This window comes from Diceros bicornis, chromosome 26 (genome assembly GCF_020826845.1).
Source record: "Diceros bicornis minor isolate mBicDic1 chromosome 26, mDicBic1.mat.cur, whole genome shotgun sequence".
Taxonomy (NCBI): domain Eukaryota; kingdom Metazoa; phylum Chordata; class Mammalia; order Perissodactyla; family Rhinocerotidae; genus Diceros; species Diceros bicornis.
In genome coordinates this window covers 7297755-7323999 of record NC_080765.1, presented here as the reverse complement: position 1 = coordinate 7323999, position 26245 = coordinate 7297755, and the positions used below count along the sequence as shown (strand labels likewise).

General features: G+C 56.7%; 2 protein-coding genes and 1 long non-coding RNA gene across 3 annotated transcripts in view; 2 read left to right on the top strand and 1 right to left on the bottom strand.

Annotated features, from left to right (window-relative positions):
• Nucleotides 1-3088, top strand: part of ARPC1A (actin related protein 2/3 complex subunit 1A) — a 28807-nt gene extending 25719 nt beyond the window's left edge. The window contains exons 9-10 of the mRNA XM_058569259.1: nt 733-823; nt 2700-3088. Coding sequence (XP_058425242.1) covers nt 733-823; nt 2700-2738 — 130 coding nt within the window. The 3' untranslated portion in view covers nt 2739-3088. The remainder of the gene's footprint in view (nt 1-732; nt 824-2699) is intronic.
• Nucleotides 3089-8207: 5119 nt separating this feature from the next.
• Nucleotides 8208-22699, top strand: ARPC1B (actin related protein 2/3 complex subunit 1B). The gene is made up of 10 exons (XM_058569254.1): nt 8208-8302; nt 15410-15486; nt 16595-16699; nt 17133-17355; nt 18064-18171; nt 19006-19212; nt 19295-19370; nt 20327-20532; nt 21987-22077; nt 22377-22699. Exons 2-10 carry the CDS (start codon nt 15423-15425, stop codon nt 22413-22415), a joined length of 1119 nt encoding a protein of 372 aa, XP_058425237.1. The 5' UTR covers nt 8208-8302; nt 15410-15422; the 3' UTR covers nt 22416-22699.
• On the bottom strand, nt 22625-26241 carry LOC131422224 (uncharacterized). Its single transcript, XR_009224050.1, has 2 exons — nt 24456-26241; nt 22625-22708 (listed from the first exon to the last, which is right to left on the bottom strand). It is a non-coding gene; the product is annotated as an uncharacterized LOC131422224 (long non-coding RNA).
• Nucleotides 26242-26245: the final 4 nt, after the last annotated feature.

Sequence of the window (26245 nt, the reverse complement as noted above, 5' to 3'; positions counted from 1 at the left end):
AAATACAAGGCGAGCTCTTGGCTTATGTGCCCTGGCTGTCTTGGAGGGTGATTTGGGAGTTTTTATTTGGAGCCAATTGGATTTCAGTCATGCTTCATCATGTCTCTAGTTTTTTTTTAAGAATTGTTTCCATTTCAGTCATTGCTGTGGTCCTGCCCACACCCTGCATCCTGGCAATTTGCATGCTGTGTGGCCTGGATTCTCCTGCTTCTCCATGTCACTCTAATTAATGTGGGTTCTTAACTTTCCCCTCTTTCCTATCTTTTCGTTTCTGGACATCTGGTAATAAGATGCATTTGAATATTTTTTGAGTCAGAGTGCTGCAGCCTAATATTGATGGACAACTTAATATTGTAGAATTGATAGGTGGGGCTCGCCCAGTGGCATAGCGGTTAAGTTCACACGTTCCGCTTCAGCAGCCCAGAGTTTGCGGGTTCAGATCCTGGGCACGGACCTGCTCACCACTCATCAAGCCATGCTGAGGCGGCATCCAACATAGAAGAACTAGAAGGACCTACAACTAGGATGTACAACTATGTACTGGGGCTTTGGGGAGAAAAAAGAAAAAGAGGAAGATTGGCAACAGATGTTAGCTCAGGGCCAATCTTCCTCAAAAAAAAAAAAAGAGTTGATAGACAATTCATTTCCTTAAAATGCCATTAATTAGTCAGGAAGGTTGGGGCTCACTTCTACCGCATACCTTACAGTCTCTCTGTTTTTGCTTTTTTTCAGTCAAGTGTCTATTTATGAGGTGGACAAGCAGGATTGTCGCAAATTTTGCACTACTGGCATCGATGGAGCCATGACAATTTGGGATTTCAAGGTATTTTCTATCTTTCAGAACAAATCTTGTTTGTGTTAAACTTTTCCTTTGGGAATGTTTCTCATTTCTTGAAACAAAATGTCAAATCCAGTGCACATGAGAGATGTAGGCCGTTAGACTGAAGTTCTCTTTAAAACCTAAAAGTTATTAGCGGGAAGAAAGCACACTGTCAGTGAGATGGGATACATACTTTTAGGTGTCCATTTATTCACTGAGGAAAAACTGAGTGCTGTTTTTGTAGCGGGCCTTGTGTTGGGCACCAGTCTGTTTAACTACAGAGATATATTGTTGTGGTTTACACTGATGAATCTAATAAACATTCACTGAGTGCCTGCTGGGTGCCGGGCATGGTGCGAGACACTGAGGATGCTGAGGTGGAGGAGGCCTTGAGGAGCTTGTCTGGTGGTGGAGAGAAGGGCAGGGGGGATTCGGTGGAGCTCCAGAAGAGAACCAGTGCCTCTGTTTTTGCGTTGAGGAATTTGGGGCGTGCGTGGATTGTCAGCACTTCGAGAGAGAGAGATTGTAGCTGAGCTGCATCTCCAGATGCACTGGGATTTCAGGGAGCATGGGGTGGGTGGGGGCAAGCATTCTTAGCTGCACGAGCAGCATGTGCAGACCAGGCCTGGAGCTTGGAGAGCTCACACTGCATTTGAGGCATTGCCAGTGGTTTAGGCTATGGTGTGGGTCCTACAGAAGCGTGAGATGCAGCTAGAGAAAAGAGCTGTGGCATGGTCAGGGAGAGGAAGCTGGGCTTTGTCTGCAGACAACTAGAAGCTGTTCCAGAACTGGAGTAGAAAAGCACCAGGCTGTAAGGTGTGGGTGGGCTGGGCAGCCGTGGGCTCCAGGCAGAGGCTATTGAGTCCAGTGAAGAGCGACGAGGATATGAGCTCCAGCTGTGGCAGGGGGTGTGGCCAGGAGGTTCTGGACTAGAGAGAGATTTAGGGACCAGCTGGAAGGGCATTGTGACAGTGAGAGACTTCCAGGAGACTCTGCACACTCCGCTTGGGGATTGGCAGATGGTGGGTGAGATAAGGAACCAGGGAGGAGGAGCAGGGCTGAGGGAGAGAGGATGGCTGCTGTGTGCAGCTCTGTGCATTTCCCTTCTCCTGCTTGTTAACCTCCAAAACAGGTCAACATTTACAGAATGTTGCCACGGCCTGTGCATTTCCATGATGTTTGCTTTTTTCCCCCTCCTTGGGTCAAATACATAGTATAGAAGAGCCTCCAGAATACTCTGGAGAAACAAACTGTCTTCCTCTGAAAGTCTCCCCCTACTTTTACCTTCACATGCTTTGTGTCCTGTGTGATTAGCACCACCTGGGCAGTTACAGCTCCGCCCTTTAGTCTTTTATCCCTCAGGCTGAGTCCTTTTCTCTCCTTTTGTCCTTGTGTAAGCCAGGAAGTCCCCGTGCAGTTTTCTCTTTAATCCCTCCACCTTGGAGGACCTGCTGTATGTTGTGCACGAGGCTGGCTGCTGTGTGGCCTACGAAACATAGGAGTGCCTGCCATTAGGGTGTCTAGAGCATGGTGAAGAGGCAGGGGAAATGCACACAGATGGCCCCCATCACTAAGGACTAGTGGCACAGATAGGAGGTACATGCCCAAAGAACACGGAGGAGTGTACCCAGTGCCTGTGGGCTGGGGCGACGGTGACCAGGGAGCACACAGTCTGGAAGGGCCAGAAGGGGGAGCCCAGCCCTGGGGAGTCTGCAGGGCAGAGCTGGGGAGACCTGTCTCAGAGGTGGGGTAGGGACGGATTTAGGGGTTGCGGGGGCCTGCGCCTCAGCCGAGAAGGGGGAGTAGTGTAGTGCCGTGGGGAAAACACCAGGGTGAACAGTCCTCAGTAATGATCAGTATTCTTCCTGCCATTTGCAAGACCTTAGAGTCTTCTATCCAGGGCCTTCGGATAATGTGAAGCTGAGTGAGCCTCCTGGATCCAGCGTGGCAAACTGACAAACCGCGCTGACTGCAGCCCCGCCGTTTGCATGATGGTGAGGAGAGCCAGCCGCAAGGAAACACTGAAGACACATATCGTGCAAATAATGTGTGTTTTTGTTTGAATATAATTGGTGAAAGTGTTGGTTTTTTAAAAGCAGCAATGATTTGGGTTTTTTTTGTCTTTTGTTTTTGCTATTTCATTCCATTCTTGACCAAAGCTTCTCTTTAAGTAGTTTATTATGGAAAATTGTCACACTAACTTAAAGGAAAGGGTGGGGAGGTATGTAAATTGTCTACTAAAAAATTAAATAAAAATACTGAATGTGATTTTGATTTTGTTTCCTTATACTGTTTCCATTTTTAGTAGAAAAATATGGGTAAATTCTTTGTTAGACTAGTTAGTTTTTAGGGTAAAATCTTAGATTGTTAAGTTTCTTAAATTGAGCCATCTATACAATCTTCAACCAAAAGAACCATTTATTGAGTGCCGTCTTTTAGCATTGCAGTGCTTCTGCAAAGTAGGTGCGCTGTCCCTATATTGCACGTGAGGCAGCAGAGACACCCACTGCCACTGAGCAGCCAAGTGTGAATGGGAACCTGCTCTGAGACCCCGAGGTCTGGCCTCTGTGCCCTGTGCCCACAGCGGGGCAGCCGCTGCCCGTCGTGCACCTGCAAGTGCGTGCTGCAGGGGAGTGTGCAGTGGGATGAGAAAAGGACAAGTTATCATTTTGGTTGAGAGATTATTGTGCCCAAACTAAGTTATTTTCATCATAATTAGACATGAAGTTTGACGTCCTAGGGCTGAGAATCTTGCCAGGTGCAAATACCACTGAATAGCAGAGTAAGTCGGTACAGAGTTAGTAGCCTTGAGCCCGTGGCCGTGTCTTGACCTCACTGGCCCAGGAGAAGGAGAGTAGTGATTGGATCACAACTCTAGTTTTAGGACACTGGTAACAGTGCTTCTCAAAGGATGTCATGATATCCTCAAGAGTAATTTTGCCCTTTTGGTGACACATGGGAAGCCTTACTTCCCTCCAGGAGTGAATCCCAGCACCTGGGGTGCCAGCGTGGCAGGCCTGCCTCTCCCCTGTTGCTATAGCATCCTCGCTGCGCCCCACTGGCAGGAGCTGCTTTGTGCATATATGTCTGCACCAGTGCATCAGCAAGGCTGTGGTCACAGAGGACAGACGAAAGCCAGCCCCAAACCAGGAATTAGCTAAAGGTAAAGGTTTCTTTTTAGTTTCAATAAATCACATGGTTTGGCCAGCAAGCCCAGAGGTTTTTAGAGAAACAATGTATTCCATGAAAGAAACAACAGCAACAAAAAACAAAATTTACTAACTTTCCCTCCAAGGACTTAATAGTCACAGTTGTCTTTTTTCTTGTTTTAACTTGGGCCATTTCTCACTCATGGAAGAGTGCCCATCCCGGTCATGGCACCCAGGAACCCTCAGTGCTGTGCTGCAGTGCTGGGGCCTGTGAGATTGCCGAAGCTCCCTCCTCCTCTCGCCCTACCTTTGAGACTCAGGTAAGGCCTGGGTGCACAGTGACTGCCAATTTGGAGGGGTTCTCAGTGACCCTGACTATGCCACGACACACTGGTCAAAGCCCTTTGATTCGATGCTTTGGTGTCAGATTATAGTTCTGCCAAGTTGTGTGACCTTGAGTGATATAGTTAACATCTCTGTGCCTCAGTCTCCTCACCTGTAAAATGGGCATGATACAGGATTAGTAATTCCTCTTAGATACTCATGAAAGCCGAGGTTTGCTTTCAGGCTTGACACTGGCCGTATAGTAGTCCCCGGAGACCCTTAATAACAGTGGGCTCAGGTGGGAAGAAGTGTATGAAGTATGTTGGTAACCAAAAAAACTTCAGTAGTTCTTTCCAGAATATTATGCTAGAAAACGGGTCAGCCTCAGAACCCAGATTAATTGCTTAGGCAGGACTTTTCAGTTTGGCCCAACAATCACCACACAAGTGGTCTAGTTCCCATGTGTGCCCAACCCTGGAGGTGGTGATGTGAAGGCCCAGGGTGGCCCAGGTAGTCCCCATGTGGACTGGTCAGTACAGATCAGTACGGACATTATAAGGTTATGTTATTTAAGTTATGTGTGTGTGTATAATTCAAATACTAGATGTGGTAGATAGAGTAATGCCCCCCAAAGATGTCCATGTCGTAATCCCCAGAACCTGTGAACTTTGCAGATGTGATTAAGTCAAAGATCTTGAGATGGGGAGTACTCTAGGTTGTCCAGGTGAGCCCAGTATTGTCACAAGGATCCTTGTAAGAGGGAGGTAGGAGAGTGAGGGATGTGACATAACAGGTTGGAGTGTCACAAGGCCCCGGAGCCAAGGAATGCAGGTGTGCTAAAAGCTGGAAAAGGCAAGCAAACAAGTTTCCCCGGAGCTTCCAGAAGGAACACCACCCTGCCCGCTGAGACTGACTGTGGGCTTCTGACCTCCAGAACCGTAAGAGAATAAGCCACCCTGTTTGTAGTAAGTTGCTACCGCAGTGATAGGAAACTAACACACTAGGTCAGTTCAGAAAGGAGGGGAAGTATAGTCTAGAGCAGAGTTTTTCAAATTGAGGGTCAGACCCCGTTAATGGTTGTAAAAGTCAATTTGAAAATGACACAGAAGAGAAAAGAACAGATTTTGCATTGCCTGTAGTAAGTGTTGTTTCAAGATGCTTATGTTTCAGATATATGTGGGGATGTGTACTAGGTCGCAGTAGACATATCACTGTGAGTTGTGATCAAAAGTTTGAAAGCCACTAACGTAAAGTCAGTCACCTGAGGGGGCTCATGAGGAGGGGTGCTTTAGCCCTGCCTTGGATACGTTACCGTGAGAACAGCTAACCGCCAGGCACCCTGGTGAGCAATTGATAGGCCTCAGCTACTCACAACAACTCTATAGTGTTGGAACTTTGCCACATTTTAAAGATGACAAAACTCAAGTCCAGAGAGGGAAGTGACAGCCTCCGTTGGAACCGTGGCAGTCTCTCCAGAGCCCCAGCGCTAACCGCTAAGTCTCCTCCCTACTGGGGGAGGGCAGGGAGTGGAGGTGCGTAGTGACCAAGCCCAGTTCAGTTTGCCCAAGCTTGGGAGCAGAGAGATGTCATTGGAACTGATGGGAGGGGACCCCTCTGACAGTACCCTATGGGGTTTCGTTGTAGACCTGAATTTCTCAGTGAACTGACACATAAAGCCATGTGGCTTGGAACGGGGTGTGCCTCAGAACACTGCCCCCATCAGAAGACTGCCTCCTGGAGCAGGACACAAGTTCCTGGCCTCAGCTATGGTGGACCCCTTCCCGGGCTTTGGCCACCTTACAAATATGTGTGGCCCAGGGAAGGAGGCCCAAGGGTTTCCCCTCTTCCCTCCTGCTCACAGGGATCAGGTGGCAATCCCTTGATCCCAGGGAGAGAGACCCATGGTCCCCGTTCTTGGTGGGAACATGCTGAGACAGAAGAAGATGAAGCTTTCCTCCCTGGTCTCCTGCTGCCTTGGCCAGTGCACCACTTCCTAGGCCAGATGCCTGGAGTTTGGCTGCCATCTTGTGACCAGGAGGCAGTAAGGCAGTGCAGTGAGGAGGAAGGAGCAGAAAGCTGGAAAGAACCTCGTGACCTGGAGACGCGACCAGCCCCCTGACTACTACTGACTGCCCTCCTCCAGGTCAGCCAGCCCTGCAGAGTCTGCCTGGGTGTGTGGCTGCATTTCTTGGAAACCTGAGAAGGCGGAAAGAAGGGGGAGTGTAGCATCTTCATCCCAGGGCACCAGGGGAGGCAGATTCCAGGAAGCAACAAAGCTCTCCAAGTTGTTCTCAGCACTCCAAAAGAAATTCTTCCACCCCCAAGCTCCCCTCACCCAAGGAGTTGTTTCACTTAAGGTTTAAAAACTTTGTCCCCCAAGGGAGCCATTTCAAAGAACATCCCCCATGGCTTCCCGGTCTAAGGTGTGCTTTCCATCCATTGGGTCTTCCCATAATGACCGCAGGCCTGTGAGGGGGGGCGGGCAGCGCTTGTTATGAGTCAGCCTCGCTTTACAGCTGCGGAAACTGAGGCACGCAGGACGAAGGACTTGCCTGAAGTTATACTGCGGGGTTAAGTGGCAGAGCCAGGGTTGGGTACATGTTCTACCACCACCATTCATTCATTCACTCACTCATTCATTCAACAGATGCACACTGAGGGCTTGCTATATGCCACACGCGCTGCTCTAGGCTCAGGGGAAAGCAGAGCAAACAGTAAAAGAGTTTGCTCGCCCTAAGCTTCTGCATCGTCTTTTCATCAATCAACTTGCTTCACTTCAGTTTTCACCGAGAAAAGCGAGTCCCCAGGTGAGCACATTGGTCAGGATGCTTTACTGAGACTAACAGAAAAACTCAACTCGAACCAGCTTCAAAAGTAAAGTAGGTTCCTTAGCACACGTATCCGAAACCTCTGGAGGCAGATTGTGCTCAGGCTGACTGGTCAGAGGTTGACCTGGGCTCTGGTCATTTCTCTGGGATTCTCTCCATCTGCGCTCTAACCTTGTCGTCTGGCTTCCTTTGTGGCTGTTACACTTCCCTGTTCAGATTCACGCACCTCACCCAGAGGGGCTTCTTTCCCCTCCATCATCATCAGAAGTCCTGGCCTCCTAGGGAGAGGGGCCTGATGAATTGAGAGGGTGCAGGGTTTTCACCAGGGTCTCCTCCATCTGCCAGGCCACTTGGCCACATCTCCATTGATGAGGCAGAGGGTAGGGATGGAAAGACACCCGCGGCCACCTGGCCCAAGACCCAAATTCAAGTGGCTGCAAGCAGCCAGGTAACTTAAAGGAGTGAAGGTGACCGCGGTGGAGTAGAGGGCCGAGAAGGCAGCACTGAGAGAACGTGCTGGGCCAGCCAGAATCAGCGGGGCGGCCAGCGTGCATGCCTGGCCGGGCCAGCATCCTGGTTTTGTAGTGAGGATCCAGGGCGGGGCGGGCGGGGCGGGCTGCCTTGGCCACGCCTTACTGCCTGCACCGGGTTTGCACTTTTAGCGCCTGGCGGGTATCAGTTTGCGAACGAAGAGATGGTTCCCGCGCGGCCGGGGTCCGAGGCCTGCAGAGGTTCGCTAAGTTGCTCAGTCGCCAGCGTATGAGCGCAGAGTCCGCCGTCCCCGCGGTCCGGCTCAGACGACACCGCCCTCCCGTCCGGCGCTGTCCACTCTCGGTGGGGGGTGGGGGGTGGACACGCGCCCTGCCAGGCTCCCGGTCCCCGCCCAGCTGCTGCTCAGGCTGTGCACCCCTCTCTGAGCCTCAGTTTCCCCGTCCATAAAGTAGTGCGGAGTGGTCGTGGACGATTTCTGCGCGCCTTGGGTCTGTGCAGCCCGCAAACCCGGAGGGGTGGGCGGGGCCTTGGGTCTCCCGACCGCTGCCCCTGGTCCCCGCCCCGGTCCCCGGGGGCCTGGCTGGGAGGCCCCGCCCCCCGCCCACGAGGAAGTGGCTGCGGCGCCGCGCGGGGCCCAGAGCCGGTTCGGCGCGTCGACTGCCCAGAGTCCGCGGCCGGGGCGCCCCGAGGTGAGGGGGCGCGGGGGGATGCGGGGATGTGAAGGGGCGCGGGAGGGGGCGCCTGGAGCTGGGGGGACGGAGGGGGAGGCGGGGGTGAGGGGGTGCCTGGCGGTGAGAGGGTCGCATGCAGGTGGCGAGTGCGCGGGGGCTGCCAGGAGATATGGGGGTGGGGGCACGGGGCGTCGCCTGGAGGTGCGGGGACCAGTGGGCGCAGGTGGCGGCCGCGCCGAGGGTGGGCGGTGGCCTCCGGGCGAGGGACGCGCAGGGGTCCCGGCGCCCTCGAGGCGGCCCCCACCCCCGGCCCCTCTCCCTGTCCCCTCTCCGGCCCTCACATCCCGACTCTGCCCCGCGGCCGGTGTCCCCCGTTATTTCGGGCCGCGAAAGCCCCACACCCAGTCACTTCCCCACCCTCCAGCCTTCCGGGTTCTCCAGCCGGGAAATGAGCTGGCGCCCCCGCCCTCCCTCCGCGGCCACCGCCTCCCCCCTCCCCTCCCCCCGCCCGCCTCCCGCCCCGGGCCGGGTCCGAGGGGTCCGTGCAGGGAGGGGGCGGCCGGGGGCCCCGGGACGGGCGCTTCTGAGCTCCCGGGCGCTGGCCCCGAGCGGCCCCTCCCTCGCCTGCGGCGCAGGAGAGCAGCCGGCCTGTCCAGGGCTGGGGCGGGGACAGTCGTACACCCACCACCGGCGGGAGCCCCGGGAGCGAGCCTGGTGCGGTGCGGGACGCCGGGCTGGAGGCTGTCCCCGGGCTCCTCCCGCCTGGCGGGCGGTGCTCCCTCGTGGTTAAGAACACCCATCGCCCTTCAGGTCTCAGGGCCCTAGGTAAGAGCGCCAGCTTCTTCCTCCACCAGCTGATGACCTTAGCAAGCCACCTAACCTCTCTGGGCCTCAACTTTCCTTATCTGGAAAATGGGGACCTTTCAAGTTGTGAGGCTTAAATGTGGTAATGTAAGACACTTGGCAGTGTGCCAGGCACACACTGTGAGTGTGTGCTATTAGTGTTGTCGCTGTCATTGTAAGGCCTGCCCTCATTTAACAAAGTGCCCAGGTGAACCTAAACTCCCGTATTTCGGGTCAGAATCCAAGCTGTGCCATTTAGGAGCTGTGTGACTTTGAGCAAATCTTGGCTTTTGTCTGAGTCTCACTTTCCGTCTGTACAAATGAAGGTTGAAAAAAACACAAAGCAAAAAACTTCCTAGGTTTGCTTTAGCAGGGAAAAGAGAGAATGTCCAAGTCCTGGGTAAATCCTAGGCATTTAAAATGCCAGTAGGGTTAGTTCATTACATATGGATTTGTATATAATCCACATAGGTCTTTTCTAATAGTTAAATAGTATCCCAGCATGTTAATGTCACTAGTTACTTTTTCCATATTTGTTGTCATCTGGATTTTTCCACCCTGTCACCACTATAAACAGTTATTATGAACATGTTTGTTTTTTAAAAAAAAAAAAGTGGCTCTTAGCACCGAAATGAATTTATGCAACCAAAGAGTGTTAACAGTTTTTAAGTTCCTGTTCGTGTTATTCTGTTCTGCTTGTTCCTACCCAGTTGTTGAATTGAGAGTTATCACATTGCTCTTCAGAAAGGCTGCACAAATTAGCAACAAATGAGAATTTCTCCACAGCCCTGCCAGCATTGAGTTTTATGTTTTTGGGTGTTGTTTTGTTTGGATTACTTTCACTGGTGCTTTATGGTGCCTTGGGATTGTTTTCATTTATGTCTCTTGACTTGACTTTGCCTGTTTTGTAAGCCTTTAAGAGCAGAGTTGGGGAGGAGGATTGGCTGGTCTGTTTGGGGTGGCAAGGGCTGCTCTGCACACAACAGGAAGTTGAGTAACTGCTTAGCACGCGTGCAGACTGGCTTGCTGGCTCAGCCTCTGAGCTGGGTGGGGACTTCCCTGAGTGTCTGTAGAGCCAGAGATCCTTGCTCCAGGCTGCTCCTGCCTGGTTTAGCCTCAAATTCAGCCAAGCCTCTGCGTTCAGAGAACACTGGCAGAGCTTCTTTCAAAGCAAGAACAAACCTACAGCCAGTGCCCTGTCCAACTCCAGCCTTTTCTGGATGGAGATGTGAGGGAAGTGGTGGCCAAGGGCGCCCGGCCAGTATGGAGAGAGCCAGAACTTGAACCCGGCACTGTAAGAAGGAGCACTGAGGTCTGAGGCCCTTGGCGGGGCAGCCCAAGGCCTCGCCTGGCTTGCTTTGCTGAGGAGGGGAGCTGTATTCTCCTCGAATCCTCAGAGAGGACCCTCTAGATTGCAGGTTTTCTAATCATTGACCCTATCAGGGAAAAAAATTGGTGCACATACTCCCCGGGAGATATTTACAAATTGCATACATGCGTCACTGAAGCAATCCTGCGTATTCCTAAGACAGACCCAGCAAAAAGGATGTGATTCATTCGTTCAGCATCATTCCAGAACTATTACTTGATTGCCTACTGTGTGCCAGGCCCTCTGATTGGTGCTGGGGATGCTTCAGTGAACAAAACAAACACCCTTGCCCCCATGGAGCTGACATCCACATCCCAGTGCATGGTCTATGGCACTCCCAGATGGAAACCCAAACCCCCTCCCAGCCATCATGCTGCCCTTCTCTGTCCCCTTGCACCCCAGCCCCAAGCGGTCCTGGTCCATTCATTCCAAGCACCCACTGTGTGCCTGACGCCAGGGAAGTGCTCCTGGGAGCACAGAGAGATCCTGGCTCCAGGCTGGTGGGGGGTGGCTTGGAGCCAGCAGGGGAGTCTGTCGGGATTTGGCCCCTCCCCTCCCCCAGTCTCACTCTGTTTCCGGGTTATGGGGGCACAGAGCATGATCCTAACATGATCCCCAGGGCCCCCTCCTCTCTGTCCTCAGCAGTCAAATGGGCCCATGGTGCTGGCTCACAGGACCGTGGTGACAAGTGGGTGGGTGTCCCGGAGGCCTTGTCCTGCCCCTCTCTCCACCCAGAGCCAGGGCTGAGGCATTGTGTTGTCAACACACTGGGGCAGAGCAGCCCTAGTTGCATTTTCCTCAGCGGGGTGGCTGGCTGGTAGGGTGGGCACTCCCCTCCCCCTGGGTAGGGGAGAGGTTTTCCTGGGAACTTTGGTGGCAGGGTGGCTCAGTGTGAAGGCTCTTCCTGGGTCTGACTACCCAGAACTATCCCCGGATTCCCCAGCTAGGAGGCTGCAGCCCTGAGGCCAGGGGCCTGGAGAAGCCACTTCCCTCGCTGGGCTCCCACTTCCTCATCTGTAACGTGTGGGGGCTGGGCGTTGGTGCTGAGGCCCTGCTGCTTTCAGTTGCTTTGCAGAAGCTATAAAAAATTTATGAAAAAGGGGAAATGCATCTTCCTCTCTCCCACTCCCTTCACGCATACGCCTTCCCACTTTAAGGTTCGGTGTACCAGGAAGTATTTCTGTCTGAATTCATGCTACAGTGTGATTGGCTGACAGGTGTGGTCTGAACCTCCCTCCCCTGCCTGGCCCAGTGCGCCTGTGGCCATCTTTACCAGCTGCTCCCTCTCCCACTTGAGAAGCTTTGGGTTCCAGGAAACAGCGGTCAGGGCTCCCCAAGCCCTCCAGCTGCGTTATTTGCTAGTATGGGGCTGCTGTCCTCGGCAGACCCAACCTCTCCGTCTTCACAGCGGACCTCTAGATCGTCACGCTCAACAGGCTTTTACAGCCTGGCCCGCACGTCTGGACGCTCTCACCAAGACCCCGGAAGGGGCAGGGACGCCTGGCCACATGGCGAGTCTGTGACAGTTGGAGCTGGGACAGTGGGTTCTGCTGACCAGCTCTGGGCCCAAGAGGGACCCCCTGGGCTGCAGCTGCAGGCCTTCTTCCTTCTGGGCCGCCTGGGGCTGAAAGGGGGTGTGGTTGGCCTCAGCAGGAGGCCAGGGGCCAACAGGAGCCCAGCTAGGGGTTGGAAGTGGGCCTCTGGCTATGGCTCTGCCCCTGCCCCGCTGGTGACCCGGGAAAATGGGAGTGGGCAGATTAGCCCAGCTTAGCAGTCAGACAGGCCTGGTGTGCCCACTCCTGAGTCTTGTTCTCTGGGATGTGGCCACTGATGACCCGCTGCCCCAGCCACGCTGGACACCAGTGCTGCCCAGCCCAGATGCACTGGAAGCGCTTGGGGAAATCCCCTCAGGCCTGCTGACCTGCCGACGCCTCTGAGGAGCCACTTCCTGGACTTTGCCTCGCACAGTGAGGCCTTATAAGGAGAGGGAGGTTGGGGAGGCAGCACGGTGGGAGCAGTGTGCTGGTGTGTGCGTGCAAGGCTGCACAGGCGTTTGCACGTGGAGCAGTGTGCTTGTGTGCGTGCAAGGCTGAACATGCCTGTGCATGGGGGAGCAGCGCATGTGCAAGGCTGAACACACGTGCATGTGGGAGCAGGGTGCTTGTGTGTGTGTGCGAGGCTGAACACGCATGAGCACGTGGGAGTGGTGTGCTTGTGTGTGTGAGGCTGAACACATGAGTGTAGGGGAGTCGTGTGCTTGTGTGTGTGCGAGGCTGAACACGCATGAGTGTGTGTGGCTGTGCCCAGGCTGCGCGCGTGTCCACTTTCTCTTTCTCGGCAAATGTTGACTGAGGACCCGCTTGGTGCCCTGCTCTAGGCTGGGGAACAGAGGCGATCCTTGCCCTGTACGTGCACGTGTGTGTGTGCGCACGTGTGTGTGTGTGCGAGGCTGCCCCTGGAGCTTTCCAGGCCTTCCTGCTGTGAAATGTCAGCAGTGGTGTGCATCTGGGGTGAGCAGGGCGTGGGCAGGACGGGCAGAGCCCACCAGGCACTGAGCTGGGTGGGCAGGAAGCCAGGCCCCGCGGGATTTGTGGTGCGACCTCAGGCAGGCCGGTCACTGAGCCCTGGCTTCCTCTGCTGTGCGACAGGCTACACTGCAGCTCGTGCCCACCTCGTGCATGAGCTCAGACTCAATGCTCTTCCTCCCAGAGGCGCCTTGGTAGAGACCCTGCTGAGGGAGGGGAAGACCCCAGTGTTCCAGCAGGGCCCCCCACCAGCTGTGCGGGTGAGCTCAGCCTGAACAGGCAGCCCTTCTTCTGAGGGGCCGGCTGGGCACCCACCAGCTTCCCAGGGCGTTCAGGGCTCAGGCCCCCAGCCGAGGAGCGGCCTTCCTGCAGTCCAGGCCGCGGGGCGCAACCTGCTAGTCTGGTGGGGCAGCCAAGTTCCTGGTGACACCCGTCTGGGGGCTGTGTGACTCTGGGCAGGAGGCTTCCCCTCTCTGAGCCTCAGCCTCCCTGTCTGTCATCTGGGACTGTGGCATCTGAGCATTGAAGTCAAGAATACATAGAGTACTGAGAGCTGGCAAGCAAGGTGCATTCTGGAAATGTCACGTGATGGTATTATTTAAAAAAAAATTTTATTAGAGAGCTTACTCTGCTGGGCACTAACAGTAAACAATGTGTTCATCAAATACTTACCGAGCACCTGCTACCCAAGCGTTTAGGCTCCGGGGACAGACATGTGGACAGGATGGTCAGCAATGTCAGCCTCCATCAAGCTTGTCACAGTCCAGCGGGGAAGGAAGACAGCGGGCACGATAAACGAGTGCAGTGTCCTCTGTGCCCAGTAATGACGACCTGTGGAGAGACTTCAACAGGGACTGGGCAGGGCCGGGCCGGGGAAGGCGGCTGCAGTTTCAGATCGGTGGTGGTGGCTCGGAGCACAGACTGGAATGGCAGCGGCGAGGGCAAGAGCCACGTGGGCATCTGGGGGGAGAGCTTCGAAGGCTGAGGGAACAGCCAGTGTGAAGGCCTCAGGCCTGTGTGCCCCGGGCTCAGCCCCTGGTCCAGCTGTGGAGGCTGCCTCCTGAACACATGCTGCCCCGTCCTCTGCGGACTAAGAGCTGCCCTTTCAGGGACACCTACTATCTGCCAGGCGTGGCAAATTGTCTTATTCACCTTCTTAACCCCTTTGGGGGTAGGATTCCTGTTCCCATTTTGCACATGTGGAAACTGAGGTTCAGAGAGGGCGAGCGACGTGCCTGGGGTCACACAGCTGGCAAGCAGTGCTGCTGGGTTCCACCCACAGGCCCCTGCGACTCTGGGAAGCTGAGTGGGGGAGGTGAGGAGAGAATGGGTTTGAGGAAGTGACGTTCACTTTGGGTCTTTACGGATGAGTAGGGCTTTGCCCAATAGAACAAGGGTGGGCATCTGGGAGAAGGGCATGCGGCCGTGAAATGTGGACAGAACTGGCCTGGAAGGCGCATCAGGCTCAAAGAGGAAGCGGCTTTCCCTGCAGAGGGAACAGCATGTGCAAAGGCCGGGTGTGCTCCAGGCACAGAGACTGGCGGAGGGCAGCAAGCTTGGCACTAAGAACAGGCAGAGGGGCCACCAGCAGGGCTGTCACAGCCAGGGAGGAAGGGAGTGGCCTGAAATGGGAATTGCTGGCCAGTCCCGGGCGTGGGGCAGAAATGAGCAGAGCTGGTGGGGAGGGGTGAGGGCGAAGGGAGGCTGCCCGTGACTCACAGTGGTTTGCACCCCGCCCCTCCTCAGGCCCAGTGGGCAGCACCGTCAGGTGGGCCCAGCCCTCCCTCCTCCGGCACCCAGCTGCCCTCCGTGCCCTCCTTCACCTGCACAGCCCAGCCACCCTAGGACCCCGAACACCCCACCACCCACTCTTGCCGAGTCTTGCCCCTCCTTCTGGCCACAGGAGCAGCAAATGGGTTTTCTGGATGAGAACGGGATGTCTGTGTGGGCCTGTGTCCCCACCCACAGGCCCCTGCAGACCCGCCCCCCCGAGGAGGGTGAGGGAAGACCAGGGCTCTGGGCTTGGAGGGCTGGCACGGCTCTTGGTTTATGGGATGGTTTCCTTTCCTCTGCACCCGTCCTTCTGGGGGAGCTCTCCTGGGAGGAAACCGAGGCACAGATGCCGAGCACTGGCCTGTCTGGTGCAGGGTCCAGCACACCCCACTCACGGTAGTGCCCCCCACTTCGTCTTTGTTCCCTGGAGCCTCAGAGACATCCCATGAGAGCTGCCACTTTGTGAGGAGGGAAACTGAGGCTCCAGGAGGGAAGCAATGCGCCAGGCCAGAGTCGGGAGGCCAGAGGGGCTCTGCTGCCCTGCTCGAGGTTGGCCAGGGCCTGGTCTGGGGCACGGGCACGGCTGACTCGGGTCCCTCCCTATCCTGGGAACAGGAGCAGAGTGGCCATGGCCTACCACAGCTTCCTGGTGGAGCCCATCAGCTGCCACGCCTGGAACAAGGACCGCACGCGTGAGTGCCCCCCCAGAGCACACGTGGGTGTCTCCCCGGAGTGCGTGTGTGCCCCCCCAGCACATGTGGGTGTCCGCCCCCTGGAGCACGTGTGTGCCTGGCCCCCGCAGCATGTGGGCGCTAAGCAGCCCCCTGACCGTGGGCTCTGTCCGTGAGGGCTGCTGTCCCCCTTCACCCCTGGTGGCCCTGAGTGTCAAGGAGGGGATGGAGCCGGGCGGGTGGGGTGGAGGTGGGAGCACAGCCTGCCCTGTCCCGGGTGCCAGGCGGGTGTGACAGCGGGGCCTGCCCTCAAGGACACAGGCTGCTGGGGCCGGCCCGGTAGCACAAGCGGTTAAGTGTGCGTGCTCCACTGCAGTGGCCTGGGGTTCGCCGGTTCGGATCCCGGGCGCGCACCGACGCACCGCTTGTCAGGCCATGCTGTGGCGGCGTCCCATATAAAGTGGAGGAAGATGGGCACGGATGTTAGCCCAGGGCCAGTCTTCCTCAGCAAAAAGAGGAGGGTTGGCAGATGTTAGCTCAGGGCCGCTCTTCCTCACAAAAAAAAAAAAAAAAGGACACAGGCTGGGGGAGGGCCAAGAAATGACGAGGCACCTGCCATGGCAGGTAGTGAAATGAGCTACGAAGATAAAGGCAGGCCAGGGGAAAGCGGTGGAGGCAGAGGCGCGAGTTAGAAGAGGCGGCCAGGGCAGGCCTTCGGAGGAGGTGACATCTGCACAGAGACCCAGAGGAGGCCAGGGAGGGCCAGGTGCAGAGCTCCGAGGTGGGAGAGCGCGTGTCATCAGGAGCAGCAAGGAGACCGTGGCTGGAGTTGGGAGCAGAGGGCAGTAGCAGGGGACAGGGAGAGCTCCTAGAGGTCACGAGACTGCTGTGGGGGCGTCCGGGGTGGGGGGTGCAGCCGAGGGGTGGCCATTCCCTGAGGTGGTGTCACAAGGGGGCCCAGCAGTGGGGGGCCCTCTGAGGCAGAGGAGGCGCCCAAGTCATGAAGATGGAGGTGTTGCCTAGGTGGCTGGGGAAGGGCATCCCTGGTAGAGGGGAGTCGTGAGAGAAGGGGGGACCCAGGCACGCACGCCTCCTCCCTCTCCCCTCACCCTGCCCTTCTCTCCTGCAGAGATCGCCATCTGCCCCAACAACCATGAGGTGCACATCTATGAGAAGAGCGGGGCCAAGTGGGTCAAGGTGCATGAGCTCAAGGAGCACAACGGGCAGGTGACAGGTGAGTCAGGTGGCTGGGACAACCCTCCTGAAAGGAGGCAGGGGGACAGGGCAGGGCCGGCTAGGGCCATCCACTCACTCATTGTGTCAAGCAGGATAGTTTGGGTTACAAGTAACACAACCCTGATTCAAACTGGCTTAAGTTATAAAGGGATTATGTTCATTCACGTTACTAAAAAACTCAGAAGTTTTTGGGCTTCAGGAAAGGCTTGATCCAGCAGCTCAGCATTACCAGTGACCCATTTCTTTTCTGTCTCTTGGCTTGGCCTTCCGGCATGTTTGGTGATAGTTTGGACAGCTGTAACATCCCTCTAGTAGCACCTCCTGGAGCAGCTTTTATCCGGATTATGGCCCCTAAGCTCCTCTTACAGGGACACTATAGAGCCACCTCTGCTTGGATGGCTTCAGCCTAGTGTCTCCTCTCCACCCCACAGGCATCGACTGGGCCCCTGAGAGTAACCGCATCGTGACCTGCGGCACAGACCGCAACGCCTATGTGTGGACGCTGAAGGGTCAGACGTGGAAGCCCACACTCGTCATCCTGCGGATCAACCGGGCTGCTCGCTGCGTGCGCTGGGCCCCCAATGAGAACAAGTTCGCTGTGGGCAGCGGTTCCAGGGTCATCTCCATCTGCTATTTCGAGCAGGAAAATGACTGGTGGGTGCCTGGGTGGGGCCAGAGTGGGCTGGGAGGGACCCAGGGCTGCAGACCAACAGGTGGTGGGACTAGAGTGTCTCAGAAAGCCCGGATGGGGTGACAGGCCCCTGTTCACATGACCCTGGGGAAGCGTGTCCTCTCTGGACGTCATGGGTGAGGTGAGGGGCTCTCTGCACAGCCCCATCTCAGTAATAGGGCACAGACCACCCTGCACACATGTTGGCATTGACTCCCCCACAGCCCCCTGGACAGGGCGTCTGTTGTCCCCACTTCACAGATAAGCAAAGCAAGGCCCTGAGGCAAAGTCACTTGCCCAAGGCACCCAGCCTGTCTCACTCCCAGGCCCACTCACCAGCTCCCAGCCATATTGTAATCTTCTCCCCCGAGGACAGAGGCCAGGCAGGAGCTCAGGCTGGAGTCTGGTAGGCCCGAGTTCAAATCCCATCCCGGCCAGTTGGCAGCTGTGTGAGTCCTCGCTGAGCCTGCCTCAGGGTTGTTGTGAGGTTTATGTACCACATCTACAGGGGTAGAAACCCAGCACATCACTGGCCTGAACCAGGACCCTGATGGGCCCACGGGACCTCAGCAATCTGCAGGGCCCGGTGGGAGCCTGGAGGCCCTGGGGCACTGAGGCCCTGGGCGCTGAGGTCGGTGGGTGCCCGCCTGTCTGCCCCTCTCTCCCCACACCTGTCTGACTGCCGTGTCCAGGTGGGTGTGCAAGCACATCAAGAAGCCCATCCGCTCCACCGTCCTCAGCCTGGACTGGCACCCCAACAACGTGCTCCTGGCTGCTGGCTCCTGCGACTTCAAGTGCCGGTGAGGGGCGGGGCCCTGATGTCAGCATAGGAGCACGGGTGGGAGGGTGGAGGGGAGCCCTGTCCTGGGAGCCCCAAACTCGCCTTTCAGACCAGCTCCAGCTCTGCTGCCAGCGGGCTGACCTGGGGCCTGGTCGAGCGTCTGTGAGGTTTTGTTCTTTGGAGGATCATCGCTGGGTCCTGTCTCCAGGCCATGGAGAGACTAGTAGGACACATCCCTTGCCACCTCTTAATGTCAGAAGATTTCTTTCCTAGGCCCTCCTGTCCTGCCTCATTAGAAACCCCCCCAACCCCTTCAGTTTCCTGGCTTCTGTCTGAAGGAAAATGGATGGGTGTACTTGTTCACATTGAGGTATGAATGACGATAAGCTGGGACAGACCTCGCCTCATTATCTTAAGGCGTGGAATGTAGAGTCTGCAGTTGCCATTGGCTGTTTTTTTACTTCTGGGCCCAGCACCCCCGAGTATCCCAAGGCTTCTGGCTCCTAGGTCCAGGCAGACGGCCTGGGTCTCTGAATCTCCACCTGGGAATCGAGGCTGCAGCAGGCACGGAGGCCCCTTTGGAGCCTGGGGCCTGGAGAGGATGACGTCCTGATGAGGTTTTGGTGGTGGGTGGGAGCTGGCTGACCTCCCGGCCCCGCTCCATTGCATGAAGAGGGCACTGAGGCTCAGACTTGTCTGAGCATGAAGGCACAGGTCATGCCAAGCTGGCTGTGGTCCCTACGAGCTCCTAGCCGGGTGCTCTGACCTCACCAGGCCAGTATGGCAGAGGGAGTCCCTTTTCAGGCCCCTCCCAGACCCCCGGTCACCCTTTTTCTTTGGCCTCTCCCGGCAGGATCTTCTCAGCCTACATCAAGGAGGTGGAGGAGCGGCCGGCACCCACCCCATGGGGCTCCAAGATGCCCTTCGGGGAGCTGATGTTCGAGTCCAGCAGTAGCTGCGGCTGGGTGCACGGCGTCTGCTTTTCAGCCAGCGGCAGCCGCGTGGCCTGGGTCAGCCACGACAGCACCTTGTGCCTGGCCGATGCCGAGAAGAAGATGGCGTGAGTATAGGCCACCCAAGTAGGGGGCAACCAAGGCACAGAGCAGGGGGGCCGGTGTGACTGACATCTCTGTCTCCCTCAGCGTCGCAACTCTGGCCTCTGAAACGCTGCCGCTGCTGGCCCTGACCTTCATCACAGACAACAGTCTGGTGGCGGCGGTAAGGAGGGAGCGGGGTGGGGGCGACGGGGAGGGGAGCAGTGGCCAGTTAGCCCAGGTCTCCCAGAACCCCAAGATGCGCAGGCAGTTCTCCACTTGTCTGCCTCTGTCCTTTTCTTCCTTCCTTCCTTCCTCCCATCCATCCATGTATCTGTATTGGTCAGAATAGATTGAGTTATGCTGCAGTAACAAAAACGTCCCCAGTTGCAGTGAATATTTATTTCTCCATCCCTTTTCATGTCCAGCATGGGTGTTGTGAGGGGGCTCTGCTCACTGCAGATGGAGGCTTCATCTCCAACATGCTCCTCGACCACCGTGGAGGGCCAAGGGGGCGGTGGAGGATCCTGCCCTGGATTCTCATGTTTCTGCTTCCATTTTATTGGCCACTGCAAATGACACGGCCACACCTAACTCAGAGTGGGTGTGTGGGGGCCCGTGCAGTTCTCTCATGTGTCTAGAAGGGCACTACTCTCCCTCTCACCTCTGGCCCATCTATCTGTCAAGGCCCTTTCACTCCTCAGCAAACATAATGGGGGTTTTGGAGGGGGATCAGGCCAGCATTGGCTAGAGAAGCGTCCAGCTGTGGGTTCTCTCCCGGAGCAGGTGTAACCAGCTGGGCAGGACAGAAGGCCCTGGGCTCCCAGGGGAGTCCCAGATAAGCTTTCTCAACCAGATGGGGGCCTTGCTGGGGGAGGGGCCACCCCTAGATGCTCACCCCCACCATCTGGACCCGACTGAATATACCTGGGGTCGGCCGGCTGTGGCCACAGCCTGGAGCTGGCATCGGCTTCCTGGTAGCTCCACCCAGGTCCCACATCCGGCCTCCGGGGCGCTAGACTCGTGGCCAGACGCCTGTTGGCGTTGCGCCTTGCCTCCGGCCTCAGTTTCCCCTGTGGAAAATGGGGGCGCTGTGCCTGCCCTCGGCCGGCGCTCCAATGGCACCCCGCCCCGCCGCAGGGCCACGACTGCTTCCCGGTGCTATTTACCTACGACGGTGCCGCGGGGACGCTGAGCTTCGGGGGGCGGCTGGACGTGCCCAAGCAAAGCTCGCAGCGCGGCTTGACGGCCCGCGAGCGCTTCCAGAACCTCGACAGAAAAGCGAGCTCGGAGGGCGGTGCGGCCTCGGGCGCCGGCGTGGACTCACTGCACAAGAACAGCGTCAGGTGAGGACGGGGCCCGGGGGCGAGGCCTGCAGGGCGCGGGGCCGGCCTGGACTCAGCGTCTGTGAGGGCGGGGTCGGGGCCGGCGTGGACTCCCTGCACTAGAGCAGCGTCTGTGAGGGCGGGGCGGGGCTGGGTCGTAGGCGGGGCCTAGGGGGCGGGGCCGGCGTGGACTCCTGTCACTAGAGCAGCGTCTGTGAGGGCGGGGCGGGGCTGGGTCGTAGGCGGGGCCTAGGGGGCGGGGCCGGCGTGGACTCCCTTCACTAGAGCAGCGTCTGTGAGGGCGGGGGCGGGGCTGGGTCGTGGGCGGGGCCTAGGGGGCAGGGCCGGCTTGGACTCGCGGCCCGAGTAGCGTCTGTGAGGGCGGGGATGGGGCTGGATGGTAGGCGGGGCCTGCAAGGGGCGGGGCCGGCCTGGACTCCTTGCACACGAGCTGCATCAATGAGGGCGGGGGCGGGGCTGGATGGTAGGCGGGGCCCAGAGGGGCGGGGCCGGCCCAGGATAGTATCAGGTGAGGCTGGGGGCGGAGCCGGACGGTAGGCAGGGCCTGGGGGAGGTGGGGCCCGAAGGGGGCAGGGGCGGGTCTGACCCCGCTTACGCCCTCACCGCCGTGCAGCATCAAAGAGGGGGCCCTGCCTTAGGAAACAGGTCAATCTCTTTAGGTTGCACAAAGATAGCACCAGCCGGGGGCAGAGCAGTCAGCCTCACTCTGTATTTTTAGGACATGGCTATGCGGGAGGGTCGCAGGGGTGGGGCCTGCGTTTCTCTGGGTGGGCAGGCAGTGACCAGCCGGCTCCTTATGGGCGGGGCCATAGTTGAAGCGGGCTGGAGGGTAGGCGCGGAACTGAGAGTCCTGCTGCAGCGTCCTTTAGGAACTGCGGTGGGACGAGGGAGCGAGAGTCCTTCCAAAACTCCGCAATCCTGCCAGCCACAGGTGTCCACCCCGCGGCGAATCAGAGGGCGAAGTGTGGCAAGACTTTCCGACCGAGCCCCTCAGCCGCTTAAACCCTTCTGTGGCCGCCTGTCCAATGTTTTCAGACTAGACACTGTTGCCTGACTTTCAAGGCTCTTCAGAACTAGCCCTGTGTCCGCCCAGCCCCATCTTTTGCTTCTTTTTTCCCGTCCTGCTACACTACTGTCACTCTGTACACTCCCCAGACACACGTGTCCTCACGCCGTGCCCAGGCCTGTTCCATTGTGTGTCCTGTTCCATTTGCCTGGGCTGCCCTCTGCACCTCCCATAGAACTGTTCATCCCTAACACAGACTCATGAGCCCCGTCCTCTGTGATCCTTTGTCACGCCCGCTCCCAAGCTCTCCCTGCATGGGTACACCCCATCTGAGCACTTCTCACGGGAGTCAGCTCCACCAGAAGTTTGGGACCTCCTGGAGGGCAGGGTGGGCTGTGTCCTGCATGGGCACAGGCTGGGATCTGGAAAACCCTCATGCTCTTTGCAGCCAGATCTCGGTGCTCAGCGGGGGAAAGGCCAAGTGCTCTCAGTTCTGCACTACGGGCATGGATGGCGGCATGAGCATCTGGGATGTGAAGGTGAGGCTTGCCCCACCCTGGCTCCCGCCAGGCCCCCAGATGTCCCATCCTTCATTCCTGAGAGGGAAAGGCACTGTGTCGGGATGCGCAGGGCAGACCCTTGACATCTGGGATTCTGCACCCTCTGGGGCACCTCCCTTTAGGGCTGGGATTCAAACCCAGGCCTGCGGGACCCCAAAGCCCAGGTCTCTGTCCTCTGCCAGGCTGGGGCTGGGGTGGGTGTGGGCCAGGTCCCTGCGGAGGGGGTGTCTGCAGGACAGCTGAGAACCAGCCTGTCTGTTCTGCTCATCTCCTTCCAGAGCCTTGAATCAGCCTTGAGAGACCTCAAGATCAAATGACCTGTGAGGAGTATGTTGCGCTCATCCCAGCTGCTCAGGGTGGGGGTCAGGGAGGCTGAGGTCGCTTTGCTGAATGTTTCTAGGGTACCAGTTTGGGTTCCCACAGGGGCTGCTCCCTCAAGAGGGGAGGGGGAAGGGGGTGGGAAGCTTTTCTTACCTATTGAGGGAACACGTGCCTTTTTCTTAAAGAAATGGTTTCATTTCTTGTAAAAAAATGTCCCCAAAGCACTCTACTGGTCATGAACTGCTTCAAAATATGGAGGTAATAAAAATGCAATTGTAGACATGCTCGCCTGTGTGTTTGGAAGGAGAGGTTAGTTTTCGCACAGGCATAGGTAGCTTATTTTTGCTTGCCAGCAAGATCGACCCTTAAACCCAAGGGCCTTCCCCCCTACAGTCCAGCCTGGGGGCTGCCAGGACCAGGTGTCTTTCCTGTCACTCATTCAGTAGTCAGAGTTCTAGACAAATGGTTGCATATTCCAGGCTGGTTCTGGGCTTCAATGGATATTTTATTATTTCTCTATTTGATGTTTGCAGTTGGTTTCTGCTGAATGCTCATCACTTTTTAGGATGATTTTTTTCCTATTCCTGTTTTATTCAGAGGGTATTTCTAATTGTTTAATCACCTGCTTTTTAGTTAGCTATTTATATAATCATGATTTTTCTCTTTTAGTCTAACTAGGAAATGAATTACATCAATAGATCTCCTAATAGTGAACCATTTTTGGGACAAATGGTATCTAAATGTGTCTTCTCCCCCATTGATCTAGGGCCTGTTCCTCACAATAGCCTCCTCTGTTGGAAGAGACCCTATTGATTCTCTTTAAAACCACAATGAGATAGAAATTCTAAGACCCCAGGAGACAGGCCACACAGCTCCCCTTATTTTTTACTAAATGCAATGCCAAGATCATCCCCTCCTGTGCCAGCCCTCTGCCAAGTGAGGCTCTGGGATGGCTCCCCAGGTTTCTGGTCCTAGAACTGATGTGACTGTTGCCAGGCCCTGCACCCCATCTCTTCTTGCAAGACGGGCCTGTACTGGTTTATGGCTAAGGTCAGGGCTGAAAATGTGGCCCCAGAACATCCAACCAGCATAGACCCTAAGGAACAGGTTTCCCTGCTCTCAGAGAAATATGAGCAGCAAGCAGGCGCTTGTTTGGCTGCAGGGGCCTCAGACATCAACTGTACTCCCTCATTACAGACATAAGTCTTGGCTTAAAATTGACAGGCTCAGTCATCTGCTTCCCACGAAGCAAAGGTATTACATGGCACTGTGGGGTGGGGTCAGGCTCCTCCAAGGGTGGCCAAGGCTCCTGTGGTAGGCAGGAAGTCCCACCAGGAAAGGGGGGGACCTCGGACCTCTGCTCCATGTTGCACACATGGCCAGTGGCCACTAGGACCGCTGGCTGGGCTAGCTGGGCCTTCTCTGTGCCAGGCCCTGCTGGATGGTGATGAGACAGTTGAGGGGACACAGTTGCTAGACTTTGAGCTTTAGTTCCAAGGCTGGTGGGGGAGGCAGATGAGGACAACCCAGTGTCCCAAGAAAAGGAGGGGTTGGCGCCGAGGGAGGGTTTCAGGCAATAGCTTGCACAAAGGGCTGTGGGTAAGAGTCTGGCACCTTCTAGTAGCTGTAGGACTGATAGAGTGCAGGACAGGGATGAGGCAGAAGGCGAGGCTGGGAAGGTCCCCAGGGACCAGTTCCTGGCAGCCCTTGGCATCATGGGAAGTCAGGCCACTAAAGCTGGAGAGACATAGCTAGGTTTGCATCTAGAGGCCAGACTGGAGGCCCATGAGGAGGCTGCTGGTTGTGCGGGTGTGAGACGGACCGGGGGGGGGGGGGGCGGGTGGAAATAGCACAGGCCCTGGGGACTGATAGGATGCAGGGGACGAGGGACAAGGAAGAACTGGGATGACTTGGGTGAATGGTAGACACAGTGGGAGGAGTCCTAACACACACAAGTCAGCATGTCCTTCCTCAGGAAGGAGGCCTTGTTATCCCCATTATAAAGAAAACTGAATGCCAGAGAAGAAGTTACTTACCCAGTCTCACAGGCAGAAAGTGGCAAAGCCAGGATCCAAACTCGGGTCGGACAACCAAGCTCCACTGGAGGGACATCTGCCGAAACACACTCAGTGAGCCCGGGTCTCCAGCTGAGCCAGGAGGGAAACACTTTGAGCAACTCTTGTTGGCACACCACCCAGGTAGGCAGTGAGATCTGCAGAACCACACTCGGAGGCCTGCAGACACCAAGGAAGTCCTTGCCTCTGTCCTCGCCCCAAGGTCAAACAAGACCAGGACTGTTCTGGGCACAGAGGAAGCCTTGCTGGCCGGTGCCAAACACAGCCTCTTCACGGCAGCCCTTCACGTGGACCTCCTACTTCCAGCATGTTACAAGACACCTCATTACCGCCCCACGTGGCCCCAGTTCTGCTGGCTGGCGGCCCCTGGACCCAACAACAGGGTGCTTTGTCAGTGAACCTTACCAACAGCCACCACCTTCATGCACTTTCCTCCATCTTATCACAGAACCTCATTTCCATGGTGCAGACCTGAACCTGGGCAGCAGCAGCTGCATGACCTTCTCCAGGTTTGGCAAAACCTTTGAGGTAATGCCTGCTCCTCAGAGCCAGGGTCAGAGGGGTATTCGGCAGGCCAGGGTGAGCTGCAGATGCTGGCAGCTGTGCTATCACTCCCTCCTGGGGCTGTCGACCTCCAACATGGTCAAGCCCAGGGGGTGTGGTAGCGGTCACTGGGAGTCAGGGGCTTGACTTCATCTCTGCCACTAAGTCCCTGGCCTCGGGCCAAACTCCCTGCTTGGCACCCAGTCCCTGACCTCTCAGGACTGTGTGCAAAGGATGCTGTTCATGAGGTGGAGTGCGCCTCATGGCGGGGTGCAGGGGCAGGATAGGAGCTGTGGTTACCCTTCACTGTGCTTGAGTCTGCAGGCAGCCCATGTGATTGTGCTAAGCCTCAGTTTCCCCACTGCCATCTCCACCATACAGGGTGGAAAGGATTGAAGGAGGTAATGCCTGGCAGTCATGCTTAGTATCAGGACACTTCCTCTCAGCGCTGAAATCCTGAGGCTGTTACCACCACAGGGCACCTAAGGACAGGACAGGAAGGCGAGCTGCTGCTCCTGGCTGGCCTGCTGTGGATCTTGGACGGGTCCCTGGCCACTCTGGCCTAAGGTCCCTACTTGGTTAAGGAGCAGAGGGGGTCTCTCCCAGCTGAGATGCCCAGGGTCCAGTCCCTGTACCCCATTCCTATGCTTGGTGCCACCTGAACCTTGCAGGACAGGCCTGCCTGAGAGTGACACTGTGCCCTTCTGGGTGAAAACAGCCCAGCACGGGGCCCACCAACGGCTCACGAACAAGGATTATGATAATGTCAAGTTTAATCTGCCAAATATACAAGTTGGATTCGTGGAGCATGTTTTGCCTGGGTGCTGCACAGTAAACAGAGGGTTCTTGAAATGATCCATGGGTAGGGTTAAGAATGGGCCCTGGCGAAGGGCAGAGGGGAGGCCTCAGTCAGAGGGGACTGGCCAGGGACGAGGGACCCAGGGGCCTGGGATCCCAGATGACAGCCCCTCTTGAGTGAGCACCCAGGCACCAGATGGGCTGGTTGTCGCAAACTCGTCAGCAGCTGCCCCTGGCACAACCGCCCCTACTGTGCAATCTATGGGACAAACGGAAGCTCTTCTTACCCCACCTCCCAGGCACCCCCCAACCTGGGTTCTGCATTCTAAAAACAGCAAAAACATTCCCATGGTTACATATGAAATGCTGTCCTGCATCTTTCTGTCTCAAAGATAGCAGCTGCCCCCACC